At 44.7% G+C, this 15,792-nt stretch overlaps 1 protein-coding gene across 3 annotated transcripts in view; it reads left to right on the forward strand.

Moving 5' to 3' along the window:
- Positions 1–15,792, forward strand: part of LOC129696331 (coiled-coil domain-containing protein 178) — a 235,011-nt gene that overhangs the window by 93,935 nt on the left and 125,284 nt on the right. For all 3 annotated transcript variants that reach the window (XM_055634151.1, XM_055634150.1, XM_055634152.1), the window contains one exon: positions 12,202–12,347. In XM_055634151.1, the coding sequence (XP_055490126.1) occupies positions 12,202–12,347 (146 nt within the window). The remainder of the gene's footprint in view (positions 1–12,201; positions 12,348–15,792) is intronic.

The raw sequence follows: 15,792 nt of genomic DNA on the forward strand, positions 1-15,792 counted from the left end.
TGAGGTTCAAACGAAATTTGGTTTCTGCAGCCATACAAGAAAAGAACCAAGACACACACCAACACAATTCACACAAACATCCATCACAGTGAGTATCCTCCTCACTGTGATGGAAGGCAAAGTCTTATCTCTCCCCTGCTCTCCATTCCTTTACCGAAGTCAAGGTCAAAGGCCCCGGCGGGCGCTAGCAAGTCCGCAGCCACTCAAAGCCACGCCAGGTGATGTAAGGCCCTGCTCCGGGTCTTGATGTTGGAGCCCCCGGCGGGCGTTAGCAAGTCCACGGCAATTTAAAGCCGCGCCGGGCGTTGTAAGGCCCCGCTCCAGGTCACTCTGAACCCCGCAATTCGAGCGGGAGAAGTCGCCGTTGCCAGTGCCCCACAAAGCGGTCTCCCACCGGGGACCCACGAGCTCCCGATGTCACCATCCACTGGAGTCGGGCCGCAGTAGTGCGCCGCCGCAGCTCATCCACGCACCGAAGCTGGCTAGCTCCACGATGGTAAGTCCGCAGCTCCACGGCTCCACAGCTCCACAGACTCCGTGACTTGAGCCTCCAGGTTGTTCCGGTTGGAGGCCGCTCCACGGAGCTAGGCCCCAACGGCAACGGAGACCCGACAGGTAAAAGGTCGGGTCTCCATGCAGGGAAGAGATTTAAAAGTTTCCCCAACCCCCACCAAATACACATTTAAAAACCTGCTACAAACTAAACCCTCAATGGGACAAAAAATAAAAAATACACAGACAGACTGCAGAGGCCGCTGCGACGTCGGTCGTGCCGCCCACCCGATGGTCGCCGGGGTGTCGCCTGTATGGTCATGAGTAGTCTCCTCAGTCACCCATAGATTAGTAGCATCTTTCTGGTCGCCGCCAAATTTTCAACATGTTGAAACATTTTTGGAGACAGTCTGCGACAGTGGGTTTGACGCCAATGAGCGTAGCTTGACTTCTCCTGACGTAGGTGCTGTCGTAGTTTTCGCCAGGTCAATGTAGGTTATCGCCAGGTTAATGTAGGTTGTCGCCATGTGACATAGGTTGTTGCTGGTGCTGACCGGATTTGTTTGTTGTTGAAGTAATGATTCTATTTCAAATTTCATGTCAAAGGGGATCAGCCATGATCATATTGAATGGCGGTGCAGGCTCGAAGGGCCAAATGGCCTACTCCTGCACCTAATTTCTATGTTTCTATGTTTCTATGAGTCCAGTCGCAGGTTTTTCAGCGAATGGACCAGCGACAGTCGCCGGCAGTCGCCTAAAAATAGCCTAAGTGGGACAGGCCGTTAAGTTTTGCATTTTTGATTTTCTTTTAAATGTTTAGAAATCAAGAAAATCTCATGGTCAAGGACATGGATAATCGTGAGTGAGGTGGATTGTAGTTGGAAAAGTGCAGATGGTGACTGTGGTGCAGTTGGATACAAGCTGATTATGTCCAGGAGTCAGACAGTAGATCAAAAGAAGTGTGGAGAGAAGAGAAGTTATTAGATTATGAAGCTGAGTGCAGGTGAAAAGACAGAATAATGGAATTATACAACAGACAGGCCATTTCACTCACTCTGTTCATGTCATCAATTATCCATTTATGCTTGTCCTATTTCCCAGCATTTGGTCACCAAGACCTACAAGATGCTTCTGTATTGACACTCTGGCTGTGCATTCCCAGCTCCTATCACAATCTGACTGTAAAATATATTTCTCATAACGCCTCCAAACTTCCTACTCCTTTCCTTAAACCTATGTCATTTGGTAACAGACACTTATGATCTGGAAATAGACACAAAAAGCTGGAGTAACTCAGCAGGCCAGGCAGCATCTCTGGAGAGACCCTTCGTCAGCTGAAGAAGCGAAAGGGCTGCCTGTCCCGCTGAGTTACTCTAGCCTTTTGTGTCTATCTTCGGTTTAAACCAGCATCTGCAGTTCCTTCCTACAAACTTATGATCTGGAGATGTTTTGTTTCCTCCCCGCCTCCCCCCAACTATCTGATTGCCTTTCCCCTGCAACCACTGGAGATTTAACACCTGTCCCTATACCTCCTTTCTCCTATCCATCCATGTACCCCAGCAGTCCTTCCAGGTGAGACAGAAGTTTACGTACACGTCCTCTTACCTCATCTACTGCATTTGGTGTTCCTGGTGTGGCATTCTGTACATCGGTGAAACCAAACATAGACTAGGCCAGTGATTCCCAACCTGGGGCCATATGGCAAATTTCAGGGGGAGCATAGAGAAATTTTGGGATTTAGGGGGCCACAGGTTCAATGAAGGGGGCCACTTTTTTTCCACTAATAACGTCAGGGGGGCCACAGAAAAATTAAAGATCCCAAGAGGGCCATGAACTAAAAAAGGTTGGGAACCACTGGACTAGGCGACTGATTCACAAAACACTTGAGCTCAGTCTGCCAAGGCCCACTGGATCTTCCATTTGCTAGCAATGTTACAAAATTTTGAGATTTAAAAAAATCAAGTCTGTAATTTATACCATCAGATAAAGCATAAAATGAAGTTTAATTTGACACCTAATTCACTTTCATATCTTCAGTATTAAAAAAGTTATGGCCCTTTTCATACTCAGAAATTAGCATCTTGTTCCCTATTGCTTTTCCATTGACTTAACGCAAAAGCTATGATTGAGGACAGTCAAAAGCCCACAACTTTCTTAAAAATGAAGAGAACTGAAAGAAATTTTCAGTTATTATAGATTGAAGCATTCTGAAACAAATATGAAACAATCTTACTTAGATGACTTGAAATTAAAGCATATAATTAGTTAGTTACCTAATTGTAGCTAATTACAAAATTCAATTACCAGATCTAAACATCTATCAATTTCTTAAGAATAGATTAACATTTTTAAATAGCCTAAGTGTCCAAATAACATTCATACAAGAATTCACAATATAACATAATTTTTAAATCTCATTGTCATGGATTTATAGGTCAAATGGAAGGAATTTAATGTTTAATACCTGTAAATTAATGGCCATTTAAATAAACCTTGCGAGTGGGTTTTTCTGGAACGCGATCATTCGGAATGTTGCGGTTGCAGTGAATTTAAACACATATCGGCATGAAAAATACCAAGAGGGGGAGGGGAAAGAAGGGGAAGAGAGGAGAAGGGGGAAAGAAGAGAGAGACCGGTGGGGAGAGAGGCCGGGGAGCGAGAGGAGGAGGGCGGTTATAGAGGGGGGAGCTGAGAGGAGGAGGGGCTGAAAGGAGGAGGGGGAAGAGGAGTGGGTAGAGAGGGGGAGAGGATGGGGAGGGGGGGAGAGAGGCCGGAGGAGAGAGGCCTGGGGGGGAGAGAGTCTTCAGCTATCATCTTTGGTCTTCAGTCCACAGTCTGAAGTCGTTTGTAAATTCAAAGTCTTGTCATATTTTTGAACATTTTCAGTAATAACTCGAGAAATAAAGCATGACATTTTCAGATAGGGTGATTTTGGACTCCACATGAAAAATGTCTACCGGAATATGTAAAATTTACCGCGTCGTTTTTTCGTGAAGATGTGATTTTATACACACACACACACGCATGCACGCACACACGCACACACTTTTAATGGTTACTAGACCAAGTGCAGACCCGTTTGGTCTGCTCCCCCAACGCACCCGTCCCCTACCTGTAGCCCCTCCAACCCATTGCCGAAGGTCAGATTCTTCAGCAAAGATCATAGTTTGTGAGCCTCCCCCAGCACTGGAGTTGAAAAAATATCCCAATCCCCAATTGCAATACCAATTAACCCTTCTCCCTCTTGTTCTGCCAGGAGCTATGACGGCAACAATGTCGCAAATGCTATTCCGTACCGTCTTTACGCAAATAGAAAAACCACGCAAACTGGAAGATAACAAGATCAGAGTATTAGTTATGTATAGATTGTAAATTCAGGTTGGGTGAGGGATTTAAAATGAAAAACATTCACTTCTGACCCCAAAACAGCCTGAATCTATTTTTACAGAGGATGTGGTGGGTTTTGGGGGCTGGGGGGGGGTGCCAAAAAAGCAGATTTTAAGTACAGCTCTATGTTCTATTTGTAATTGATTTAAATAGGTTTCTTAGGTTTCTATCAAATCCCAATAATTAAAGGGAGGTGAGCAGGCTCAGATGCACTTCTTGGGTCCAAGAGTTTCATAAGATTACCAGTCTTACCACAATTGGTGAGGTTCTGGATAGTAAGGAGTATAGTCTTAGGCTACAGAGATATTGATTAGCTGGTGAATTGGGCAGAGCAATGACATACCAATGACATCCATCCCTCTCCAATCACCACTTAACACCCACTTAAAGCCTGACTCCAGTCTCCGAAGGCTCGGCCCTCATCCACTACCCACCCCCTCCTTGCTGCCCAACATCAGTCTGGCCACTTCTACATCACCAACAATAGTAATTGTGGAGTGGGAGAGGCTATTCATAAGGCAGAAAAGCCGGAAATCTCCAGGACCGATAATGTTTCCCTCTCTACCCTCAAGCTCTGCGCCGAACAACTGGCACCGGCCTACAAAGACATTTTCATCCAGTCCCTGCAAACCAATACTGTCCCTGACTGCTTCAGTCTCCACTATTGTTCCCTTACCCAAAAAGACAAGGATTACTGGTCTTCATGACTACAGGCCTGTCGCACTGACCTCTGTAGTCATGAAGACCCTTGAAAGACGTGCTGGCCCAGCTGAAAAATATCACAAGCCCCCTGCTAGACCCTCTGCAGCTTGCATACCGGGCCAATAGATCAGTGCATGACGCAGTTCGCCTAGGCCTGCACTTCATCCTCCAGCACCTAGACCACCAGGGGACCTATGCAAGGATTTTGTTTGTGGATTTTAGCTTTGCATTCAACACCATTGTGCCAGAGTTACTACAATCCAAACTCTCCAAGTTGACTGTGCCTGAACCTCTCTGTCAGTGGATCACCAACTTCCTGACAGACAGGAAGCAGCATGTGAGGCTGGGAAAGCACATCTCGGACCCACAAACCTCTCAGCATAGGAGCACTGTAAGGCTGCGTACTCTCCCCTCTCCTTTACTCTTTCCACACCAACGAGGCTCCTCTGTCAATCTTCTTAAGTTTGTAGATGACACAACCTTGATTGGATTGATCTAGGTTGGGGAGCAATCTGCCTACGGACAGGAAGTGACACAGCTGCCGTCCTGGTGCCTTCGTAACAACCTGGAGCTCAATGCTCTTAAGAAGGTGGAATTGATAGTGGACTTTAGGAGAGCTCCCCCTTCCCTCCTCCCACTCACCATCAATAACACCACAGTCACATCTGTGTAGTCCTTTAAGTTCCTTGGAACCAGCATCTCCAAAGACCTTAAATGGGGGGCCACCATCGACTCCACAGTCAAAAAGGCCCAACAGAGAATGTACTTCCAGCGGCAGCTGAGGAAACGCAATCTGCCACAGGCAATGATGGTCCAATACTATACTGCCATCGTAGAGTTTGTCCTCACCTTTTCCATCATGATCTGGTTTGGGTCAGCCACCAAGCACGACATCCAGAGGCTGCAGCGAATCGTTTGATCAGCTGAGAAGGTTATTGGCTGCAACCTTCCCGCCATTGACGAAATGTAGAGTGCAAGGGCCAGGAGGCGAGCGGGTAAGACCATCTATGATCCCTCTCATCCTGGCCACACACTCTTTGAATCATTTCCCTCTGGAAGGCGACACTGGACCGTCAAAGCCACCACAACCAGACATACACAAAGCTTTTTCCCCACGAGCAGTAGCTCTACTCAATAAACAAAAGTCTGTAGCCTCCTTTTGCTCTGGTATTTTATTTCATTCACGTGTTTATTCTTAATGTTTAATGTTTTATTCTTAATGGTTTACTGTATGTCGTGTTGTTACTTGCGAGCGGAGCACCAAGGCAAATCCCTTGTATGTGTATATACTTGGCCAATAAACGTATTGATTCATTAATTCATACGGACTTTAATCCTGATAAATGTGAAGTACGCAAAGGTGTACTAGAGAAGAGTGGGACCTTGGAGTACAAATCCAAAAGATTACTGAAGGTGGCAGCATAGCTAGGCAGTATGATAAAGAAGGCATATGGTATGCTAACCTTCATTAGCCAGGACAGCGAATATAAAAACAGGCGATTTACAGTATCATATCATATCATATCTCTATAATTATAAAACTCTGATCTTGGATGTGTGTGTAAGTGTGTGTGTGTGTGTGTGTGTATAATCACATCTTCTCGAAAAAATGACGCTCTGATGGTAACATTTTCACATATTCAGATAGAGATTTATCCCCTGGAATCGAAAATCGCCTTACCTGAAAGATTTGTGCTTTATTTCTCGAGTTATTTATGAAAATGTTCACAAATCCGATAAAACTTGGAAAATAAACCGGTTTCTTCGTTGATGACATCATAATGGATCTGCTTGCTGCCGTGTTTGCTCAAGCTGAAAGTGACGTCACCCCCCCTACCTCTCCCTCCTCCCCCCCGTTATTCAAAAGTTGGACCGTCGACTGAAGATCAAAGATCATAGCTGAAGACTGCGGCGGCCCGACGCACGATGCTTTGGTCAACACTCGCTTGCCCGCTCGCGCCTCGGGTCCGGTCCTAGGTTCAGCTCGGGTCCGGTCCTCCCCCCCTCTCTCTCTCTCTCCCCCCCTCCCTCCCCCCCCCCTCTATCCCCCCAAATCTCCTACCCCTCTCTCCCCCCCTCTCTCTCTGCCCCCTCCCCCCTCTCGCCCCTCATCCCTCTCTGCCCCTCTCTGGCAGTTGACATGGTTATTCCTTGAAATTCCATTTCAAGCAGGGTGCAAGGCCATCCAATTCAAGTGCAGTTTCTTACCACTTCAAGCAGGGTGCAAGACCACCAAATTCAAGTGCAGTTTCATACCATTTCAAGCAGGGTGCAAGCCCACTAAAGACAGCTAGTCGTGACCTCTTCCTTCTCCATCTTGCAGAGACTGAGCCATGCCCACACTTCTGGGTGTTAACCATATAACATATAATAACCATATAACCATATAACAATTACAGCACGGAAACAGCCATCTCGACCCTTCTAGTCCGTGCCGAACACATAATCTCCCCTAGTCCCATATACCTGCGCTCAGACCATAACGCTCCATTCCCTTCCCATCCATATAACTATCCAATTTATTTTTAAATGATAAAAATGAACCTGCCTCCACCACCTTCACTGGAAGCTCATTCCACACAGCTACCACTCTCTGAATAAAGAAGTTCCCCCTCATGTTACCCCTAAACTTCAGTCCCTTAATTCTCATGTCATGTCCCCTTGTTTGAATCTTCCCTACTCTCAGTGGGAAAAGCTTTTCCACGTCAACTCTGTCTATCCCTCTCATCATTTAAAAAACCTCTATCAAGTCCCCACTTAACCTTCTGCGCTTCAAAGAATAAAGCCCTAACTTGTTCAACCTTTCTCTGTAACTTAGTTGCTGAAACCCAGGCAACATTCTAGTAAATCTCCTCTGTACTCTCTCTCTATTTTGTTGACATCCTTCCTATAATTAGGCGACCAAAATTGTACACCATACTCCAGAATTGGCCTCACCAATGCCTTGTACAATTTTAACATTACATCCTGACTTCTATACTCAATGCTCTGATTTATAAAGGCCAGCACACCAAAAGCTTTCTTTACCACACTATCTACATGAGATTCCACTTTCAGGGAATTGTGCACAGTTATTCCCAGATCCCTCTGTTCACCTACATTCTTCAATTCCCTACCATTTACCATGTACGTCCTATTTTGATTTGTCCTGCCAAGATGTAGCACCTCACACTTATCAGCATTAAACTCCATCTGCCATCTTTCAGCCCACTCTTCCAACTGGCATAAATCTCTCTGTAGACTTTGAAACTCTACTTCATTACCCGCAACCCCACCTATCTTAGTATCATCTGCATACTTACTAATCCAATTTACCACACCATCATCCAGATCATTGATGTACATGACAAACAACAGTGGACCCAACACAGATGCCTGTGGCACTACACTAGTAACTGGCCTCCAACCTGACAAACAACCATCCACCATTACTCTCTGGCATCTCCCATTCAGCCACTGTTGAATCTATCTTGCTACTCCACCATTAATACCCAACCATTGAACCTTCTTAACCAACCTTCCATGAGGAACCTTGTCAAAGGCCTTACTGAAGTCCATATATACAACATCCACTGCTTTACCCTCATCAATTTCCCGAGTAACCTCTTCAAAAAATTCAAGAAGATTAGTCAAACATGACCTTCCAGGCACAAATCCGTTGACTTTTCCTAATCAGACCCTGTTTATCCAGATGCTTATATATATTATCTCTCAGTATCCTTTCCATTAATTTGCCCACCACTGACGTCAAACTAACAGGTCTATAATTGCTAGGTTTACTCTTGGACCCCTTTTTAAACAATGGAACAACATGCGCAGTACGCCAATCCTCCGGCACTATTCCCGTTTCTAATGTCATTTGGAATATTTCTGTCATAGCCCCTGCTATTTCTACACTAACTTCCCTCAATGTCCTAGGGAATATCCTGTCCGGACCTGGAGACTTATCCACTTTTATATTTCTCAAAAGTGTCAGTACTTCCTCTTCTTTGAATCTCATAGTTTCCATAGCTACTCTACTTGTTTCCCTTACCTCACATAATTCAATATCCTTCTCCTTGGTGAATACCGAAGAAAAGAAACTGTTCAATATCTCCCCCATCTCTTTTGGCTCTTAATATATCTGTAGAAACCCTTTGGATTTACTTTCACCTTACTTGCCAAAGCAAACTCATATCTTCTTTTAGCTTTTCTAATTTCTTTCTTAAGATTCTTTTTACATTCTTTATACTCCTCAAGCACCTAATTTACTCCCTGCTGCCTATAATTATTGTAGATCTCTCTCTTTTTCCGAACCAAGTGTCCAATTTCCCTTGAAAACCATGGCTCTTTCCAATTTTTACTATTTCCTTTCAACCGAACAGGGACATAAAGATTCTGTACTCTTAAAATGTCACCTTTAAATGTCCTCCATTTCACTTCCACATCTTTCCCATAAAACAAACTGTCCCAATTTACTCATTTTAAATCCTTTCGCATCTCCTCAAAGTTAGCCTTTCTCCAATCAAAACTCTCAACCCTAGGTTCAGTTCTGACCCTCTCCATAATTATATTGAAACTAATAGTATTGTGATCACTGGACCCGAACTGTTCCCCAACGCATACCTCTGCCACCTGACCCATCTCATTTCCTAACAGGTGGTCCAGCACCGCCCCTTCTCTAGTAGGTACTGCTATGTATTGCTGCAATAACTATCCTGCACACATTTTACAAACTCCAACCCATCCAGTCCATTTACAGAATGTGTTTTCCAGTCTATGTGTGGAAAATTGTAATCTCCCACAATCACTACCTTGTGCTTACTACTAATATCTGCAATCTCCTTACATATTTGCGCTTTCAATCCTCGCTCCCCATTTGGCGGTCTATAATACACCCCTATAAGTGCTGCTACCCCTTTCCCATTTCTCAGTTCCACCCAAATAGCCTCCCTAGACGAGCCCTCTAATCTATCCTGCCAAAGCACTGCTGTAATATCTTCCCTGATAAGCAATGCAACACCTCCACCTCTTGCCCCTCCAATTCTATCATACCTGTAGCAACGAAATCCTGGAATATTTAGTTTCCAATCACAGCCCTCTTGCAACCATGTTTCACTAATTGCCACAACATCATACTTCCAGGTGTCAATCCAGGCTCTAAGTTCATCCATTTTCTTACAATGCTCCTAGCATTAAAATATACACATTTAAGAAACCCACCCTCTCTTATTCTCTGTTTATTGTCTTTTTTTTCTCTCTCCCCTACATTTTGGGTCAGAGTGCTACCGTCCTCTGCCTCGTGCCTCACACACTGACTGCTAGCTTTCCCAATTTGAGTCCCTGCCCCCCAACCATACTAGTTTAAAGTCTCCCCAGCAGCCTTTGCAAATCTCCCCGCCAGGATATTGGTCCCCCTCGAGTTCAAGTGCAACCCATCCTTTCTGTACAGGTCGCCCCTTCCCCAAAAGAGGTCCCAATGATCCAGAAACTTGAATCCATACCCACTGCACCAGTCCCTCATCCTACTCTCACTGTCGCGTGGCACAGGCAGTAATCCTGAGATTGTTACCTTTGCTGTCCTTCTCCTTAACTCTCTACCTAACTCCCTAAATTCTTCTTTCAGGACCTCTTCTCTTTTTCTACCTATGTCGTTGGTATCCTATATGCACCACAACCTCAGGCTCCTCTCCCTCCCATTTCAGGATTTCTTGGACACGTTCAGACACATCCCTGACCCTGGCACCAGGGAGGCAAACTTCCAACCGGGTCTCCTGTCTGCGTCCACAGAATCGCCTATCCGACCCCCTGACTAGAGTCCCCTATTACAATTGTTCTCCTCTTCCTTTCCTTCCCCTTCTGAGCAACAGGACCGGTCTTTGTGCCAGAGGCCCGGCCGCTGTCGCTGCCCCCAGCTAGGCTGTCTCCCCCACCCTTACTCAAACATGAGTACTTATTTTCAAGGTGTACAGCCACCGGGGTACTCACCAGTCCCTGCCTCTGCCCATTGCCCTTCCTAACCATGACCCAGTTTTCTGATTCCCGTGGCCTTGGAGTGACCACCTCCCTGTAACTCCTTTCTATGTCCTCCTCGCTCTCCCTGAGCAGACAGAGGTCATCGAGTTGCTGCTCCAGGTTCCTCACACGGTCCCTTAGGAGCCTCATCTCGACGCACCTGGCGCAAATATGGACGTCTAGAGGGCACTCAGACTCCATGACCTCCCACATCTGACATCCAGAACAGTAAACTGGCCTGGCCCTCATTCTCCCCCTTATCCTGGATACAATAAAGCTTTACCCGGGATACAAGCCAATCAGCTGCTTCCTCTAGTCCATTTGACCAATCAGAGGCTTCCACCAGTCCCCTTAATTTAAAGTCTGATCTGCTAATGGAACGTTGCAGATTTTGGCTCCTCCCTCTGTAACGGCTCCTGGGCCTCTGTTGAAACAAGGCCCGCGATGGGTTTTACACTCGCCACACGGACTTCGCGCCTCCCTCTGTAATGGCTCCTGGGCCTTAACTCCCAGAATCCTTAACTCCCAGAATCCTTAACCTGAAAGCAGAAATGTAAACCCGGCTTTGCACCCAATCAGCTGCTTCCTCTGGTCCTCTTCCACCAATCAGAGGCTTCCACCAGACTCCTTCTCTGGAAGTGAGATGGAACGTTGCAGATTTGGGTAACTCACAGCTCCAGGTAACTCCTCCTCGCACCAACGGCTCCCCGGGCCTCTGTAGAAGCAAGCCCCGCGCTGTTTTTATACTCACAGCTCCAGGTAACTCCTCCTCGCACCAACGGCTCCCCGGGCCTCTGTAGAAGCAAGCCCCGCGCTGTTTTTATACTCACAGCTCCAGGTAACTCCTCCTCGCACCAACGGCTCCCCGGGCCTCTGTAGAAGCAAGCCCCGCGCTGTTTTTATACTCACAGCCCCAGGTAAATCCTCCTTGCACCAACAGCTCCCCGGGCCTCTGTAGAAGCAAGCCCCGCGCTGTTTTTATACTCACAACTCCAGGTAACTCGTCCTCACACCAACGGCTCCCCGGGCCTCTGTAGAAGCAAGCCCCATGCTGTTTTTATACTCACAGCTCCAGGGAACTCCTCCTCGCACCAACGGCTCCGCGGGCAATTTAAGAATCAATTGCCAGTCAATCTTGGCTAATTCACGTCTCATAACCTCAAAGTTACCTTTCTTTAAGTTCCGGACCCTTGTTTCTGAATTAACAATGTCACCCTCCATCCTAATGAAGAACTCAACCATATTAATAATCACTCTTGCCCAAGACGGCCACGCACAACAAGACTGCTAACTAATCAGTCTGAAGAAGGGTTTTGGCCCAAAACATCGCCTATTTCCTTTGCTCCATAGATGCTGCTGCACCCGCTAAGTTTCTCCAGCAATTTTGTGTACCTTCGATTTTCCAGCATCTGCAGTTCCTTCTTGAATGCTAACTAACCCTTCCTCATTACTCAATACCCAGTCTAGAATAGCCTGCTCTCTCGTTGGTTCCTTTGGACATTACATGTCCAAAATCCAAACTTTGAAAAGCTAAATGTAGCTGCATCATGTACTTCATCAAAGGATGACGTTAAATAGATCATTGTACGGTAATAATAATGTTGATAATGTTGTTACTTTTTGCAGGAGGAGTGTTTGGCCAGCACCAATCTGCTTGACCACACCATTGAGCAAATCGAAATAACTCGGGAAAATATTCTTCATCAACACAACTTGAAAGATTCACTATCAAAAGACATCGAAAAATACAAAAAAATAATTGATGATTTACAGTAAGCTTTTAAAATTATCTAATACTTCTATAATTTATATTTATATGGGTTGTTTTCACTGACCAAGAGAAACCTGTTAATTGTATTAATTTAAAAACAAAAGCAATGTGCTTTGATTTAATCTATATATTAATTAAATTGTGATCTGTATTAATATTGACACACTTTACCATGAATATTCCCTGAAAATTCCATACATAAAAGAATGGTACTTTTTAAAATGTTGTTAGACTTTGAGGGGATTATAAGGTAACTGTAAACCAGGTACTTGAAGGCAGCATACCAGATACCCTACCAGCGGCATAGGAATTGTTTAGCACCCTCACAGGTGGCCAAGTCATCACAAAAATGGACTTGACAAATGCCTACTTGCAGTTAGGTGTAGATGATGAATCTAAATCCAAGTTGACTATCAACACGCATTTGGGATTGTTTCATTTCATTCGGCTCCCATTTGGTATATCATCTGCCCCAGGGATTTTTCAAGGGGTGATGACACAAATTCTAGAGGGAATTGAAGGTGTGGTGTATTACTTGGATGCAATCCTCATCTCAGCCCCTGACACAAGAGAAAAGGTTGGAAGTGGTACTCAAACGACTTGAAACACGCAGTGTAAGAGTGAAGGCGCAGAAGTGTGAGTTCTTTCAGCACTCGGTAGAGAACTTGGGTCATAAGATAGACAAGGGTGGTCTACACCCCACCAAGGGTAAAGTTGATGTGATCTAGAACGTGCCCACTCCCAGAAACATATCTGAGATCCGATCCTTTTTAGGATTGGTGCATTATTATGGGAAGTTTGTGCCAAATCTGTCCACCTGTTTACATCCCTTGAATGAGCTTTTGAGAAAAGATGTACCATGGAAGTGGACACATGAATGTGATCTAGCTTTCAAATTATGTAAAGCTCAGTTGGCAGAGAGTACAATGCTTGTTCATTACGATGTAAATAAGCCAATTAAGTTAGCATGTGATGCTTCACCATATGGTGTTGGTGCTGTGATCTCTCATGTGCTAGAAAATGGAATGGAGAGGCCAATAGGATTTGCATCTAGAACACTCAATGCCAGTGAGAGAAATTATGCGCAAATAGAGCGAGAGGCTCTTCCATTGATTTTTGGTGTTAGGAGGTTTCACAAATACTTATATGGTAGAAGGTTTCTAATCGAGACAGATCACTAGCTGTTGACTGTGATCCTAAATCCAAAAGCACACATACCAACTCTGGCAGCAGCCAGAATGCAAAGATGGGCATTAATATTGTCTGCATACCAGTTTGAAATTCAGTATCGTAAGGCAGCAGAGCACAGCAATGCTGATGCCCATGTCTTGGTTACCTTTGGAATCGGAGGTTACCCCAAACAGAGAGGACTTGTTTTATTTTTCTCATGTAAATGAGTTACCTATCAATTCAGGAGACATTCGGAAGGCTAATCGCACTGACAGACTTTTGTCAAGAGTGCAGGAATATGTTACAAATGGATGGCCAAACAAATTGCCGAATTCAGAGGCAGAACTGAAACCATTCTTTGTACGTAGGAATGAACTCTTAGTAGATCAAGATTGTGTCATGTGGGGAGCGAGAGTTGTATATCCTGAAAAATATGGCGTAAAATTGCTAGGAGATCTTCATGATCATCATTTGGGAATGTGTCTAACAAAAGGGTTCTAAGAGTAAACCTAGCAATTATAGACCTGTTAGTGGTGGGCAAATTAATGGAAAAGATACTTAGAGACAATATATATAAGCATCTAGATAAACAGGGTCTGATTAGGAACAGTCAACATGGATTTGTGCCTGGAAGGTCATGTTTGACTAATCTTCTTGAATTTTTTGAAGAGGTTACTAGGGAAATTGACGAGGGTAAAGCAGTGGATGTTGTCTATATGGACTTTAGTAAGGCCTTTGACAAGGTTCCTCATGGAAGGTTGGTTAAGAAGGTTCAACTGTTGGGTATAAATGCAGGAATAGCAAGATGGATTCAACAGTGGCTGAATGGGAGAAGCCAGAGGGTAATGGTGGATGGTTGTTTATCGGGTTGGAGGCAGGTGACTAGTGGGGTGCCTCAGGGATCTGTGTTGGGTCCTTTGTTGTTTGTCATGTACATCAATGATCTGGATGAAGGTGTGGTAAATTGGATTAGTAAGTATGCAGATGATACCAAGATAGGGGGTGTTGTGGATAATGAAGAGGATTTCCAAAGTCTACAGAGTGATTTAGGACATTTGGAAAAATGGGCTGAAAGATGGCAGATGGAGTTTAATGCTGATAAATGTGAGGTGTTACACCTTGGCAGGACAAATCAAAATAGGACGTACATGGTAAATGGTAGGGAATTGAAGAATACAGTTGAACAGAGGGATCTGGGTATAACCGTGCATAGTTCCTTGAAGGTGGAATCTCATATAGATAGGGTGGTAAAGAAAGCTTTTGGTATGCTAGCCTTTATAAATCAGAGCATTGAGTATAGAAGCTGGGATGTAATGTTAAAATTGTACAAGGCATTGGTGAGGCCAAATCTGGAGTATGGTGTACAATTTTGGTCGCCAAATTATAGGAAGGATGTCAACAAAATAGAGAGAGTACAGAGGAGATTTACTAGAATGTTGCCTGGGTTTCAACAACTAAGTTACAGAGAAAGGTTGAACAAGTTAGGGCTTTATTCTTTGGAGCGCAGAAGGTTAAGGGGGGACCTGATAGAGGTCTTTAAAATGATGAGAGGGATAGACAGAGTTGATGTGGACAAGCTTTTCCCTTTGAGAATAGGGAAGATTCTAACAAGAGGACATGACTTCAGAATTAAGGGACAGAAGTTTAGGGGTAATATGAGGGGGAACTTCTTTACGCAGAGAGTGGTGGTGGTGTGGAATGAGCTCCCAGTGGAAGTGGTGGAGGCAGGTTCATTGGTATCATTTAAAAATAAATTGGATAGGCATATGGATGAGAAGGGAATGGAGGGTTATGGTACGAGTGCAGGCAGGTGGGACTAAGGGGGGAAAAAAAAAAAATTGTTCGGCATGGACTTGTAGGGCCGAGATGGCCTGTTTCCGTGCTATAATTGTTATATGGTGTTATATATGGTTAAAGAGTCTAGCTCGAAGCTATCTATGGTGGCCTGTTCTAGATAAGGACATAGAACAAATTGTGAAAGAGTGTAGCACATGTCAAGCAGTTGGAAATAATCCACCAACAGTACCATGGAAATGGCCGGTTAGAGTGTGGCAAAGATTACACGTTGACTTTGCAGAATTAGATGGACAACAATTGTTCATTGTAATTAATAGTCACTCCAAGTGAGTTGAGGTGTTTCCGATGAACAAAACGACATCCAGCAAATCGATAGACATTTTGCGAGGATTGTTTGCATCCTATGGATTTCCAGAGGAAATTGTGTCTGATAACGGACCACAATTCTGTTCACAAGAGTTTGCACAATTCATGAAAGG

This window comes from Leucoraja erinacea, chromosome 4 (assembly GCF_028641065.1).
Source record: "Leucoraja erinacea ecotype New England chromosome 4, Leri_hhj_1, whole genome shotgun sequence".
In the NCBI taxonomy this organism is placed as follows: domain Eukaryota; kingdom Metazoa; phylum Chordata; class Chondrichthyes; order Rajiformes; family Rajidae; genus Leucoraja; species Leucoraja erinaceus.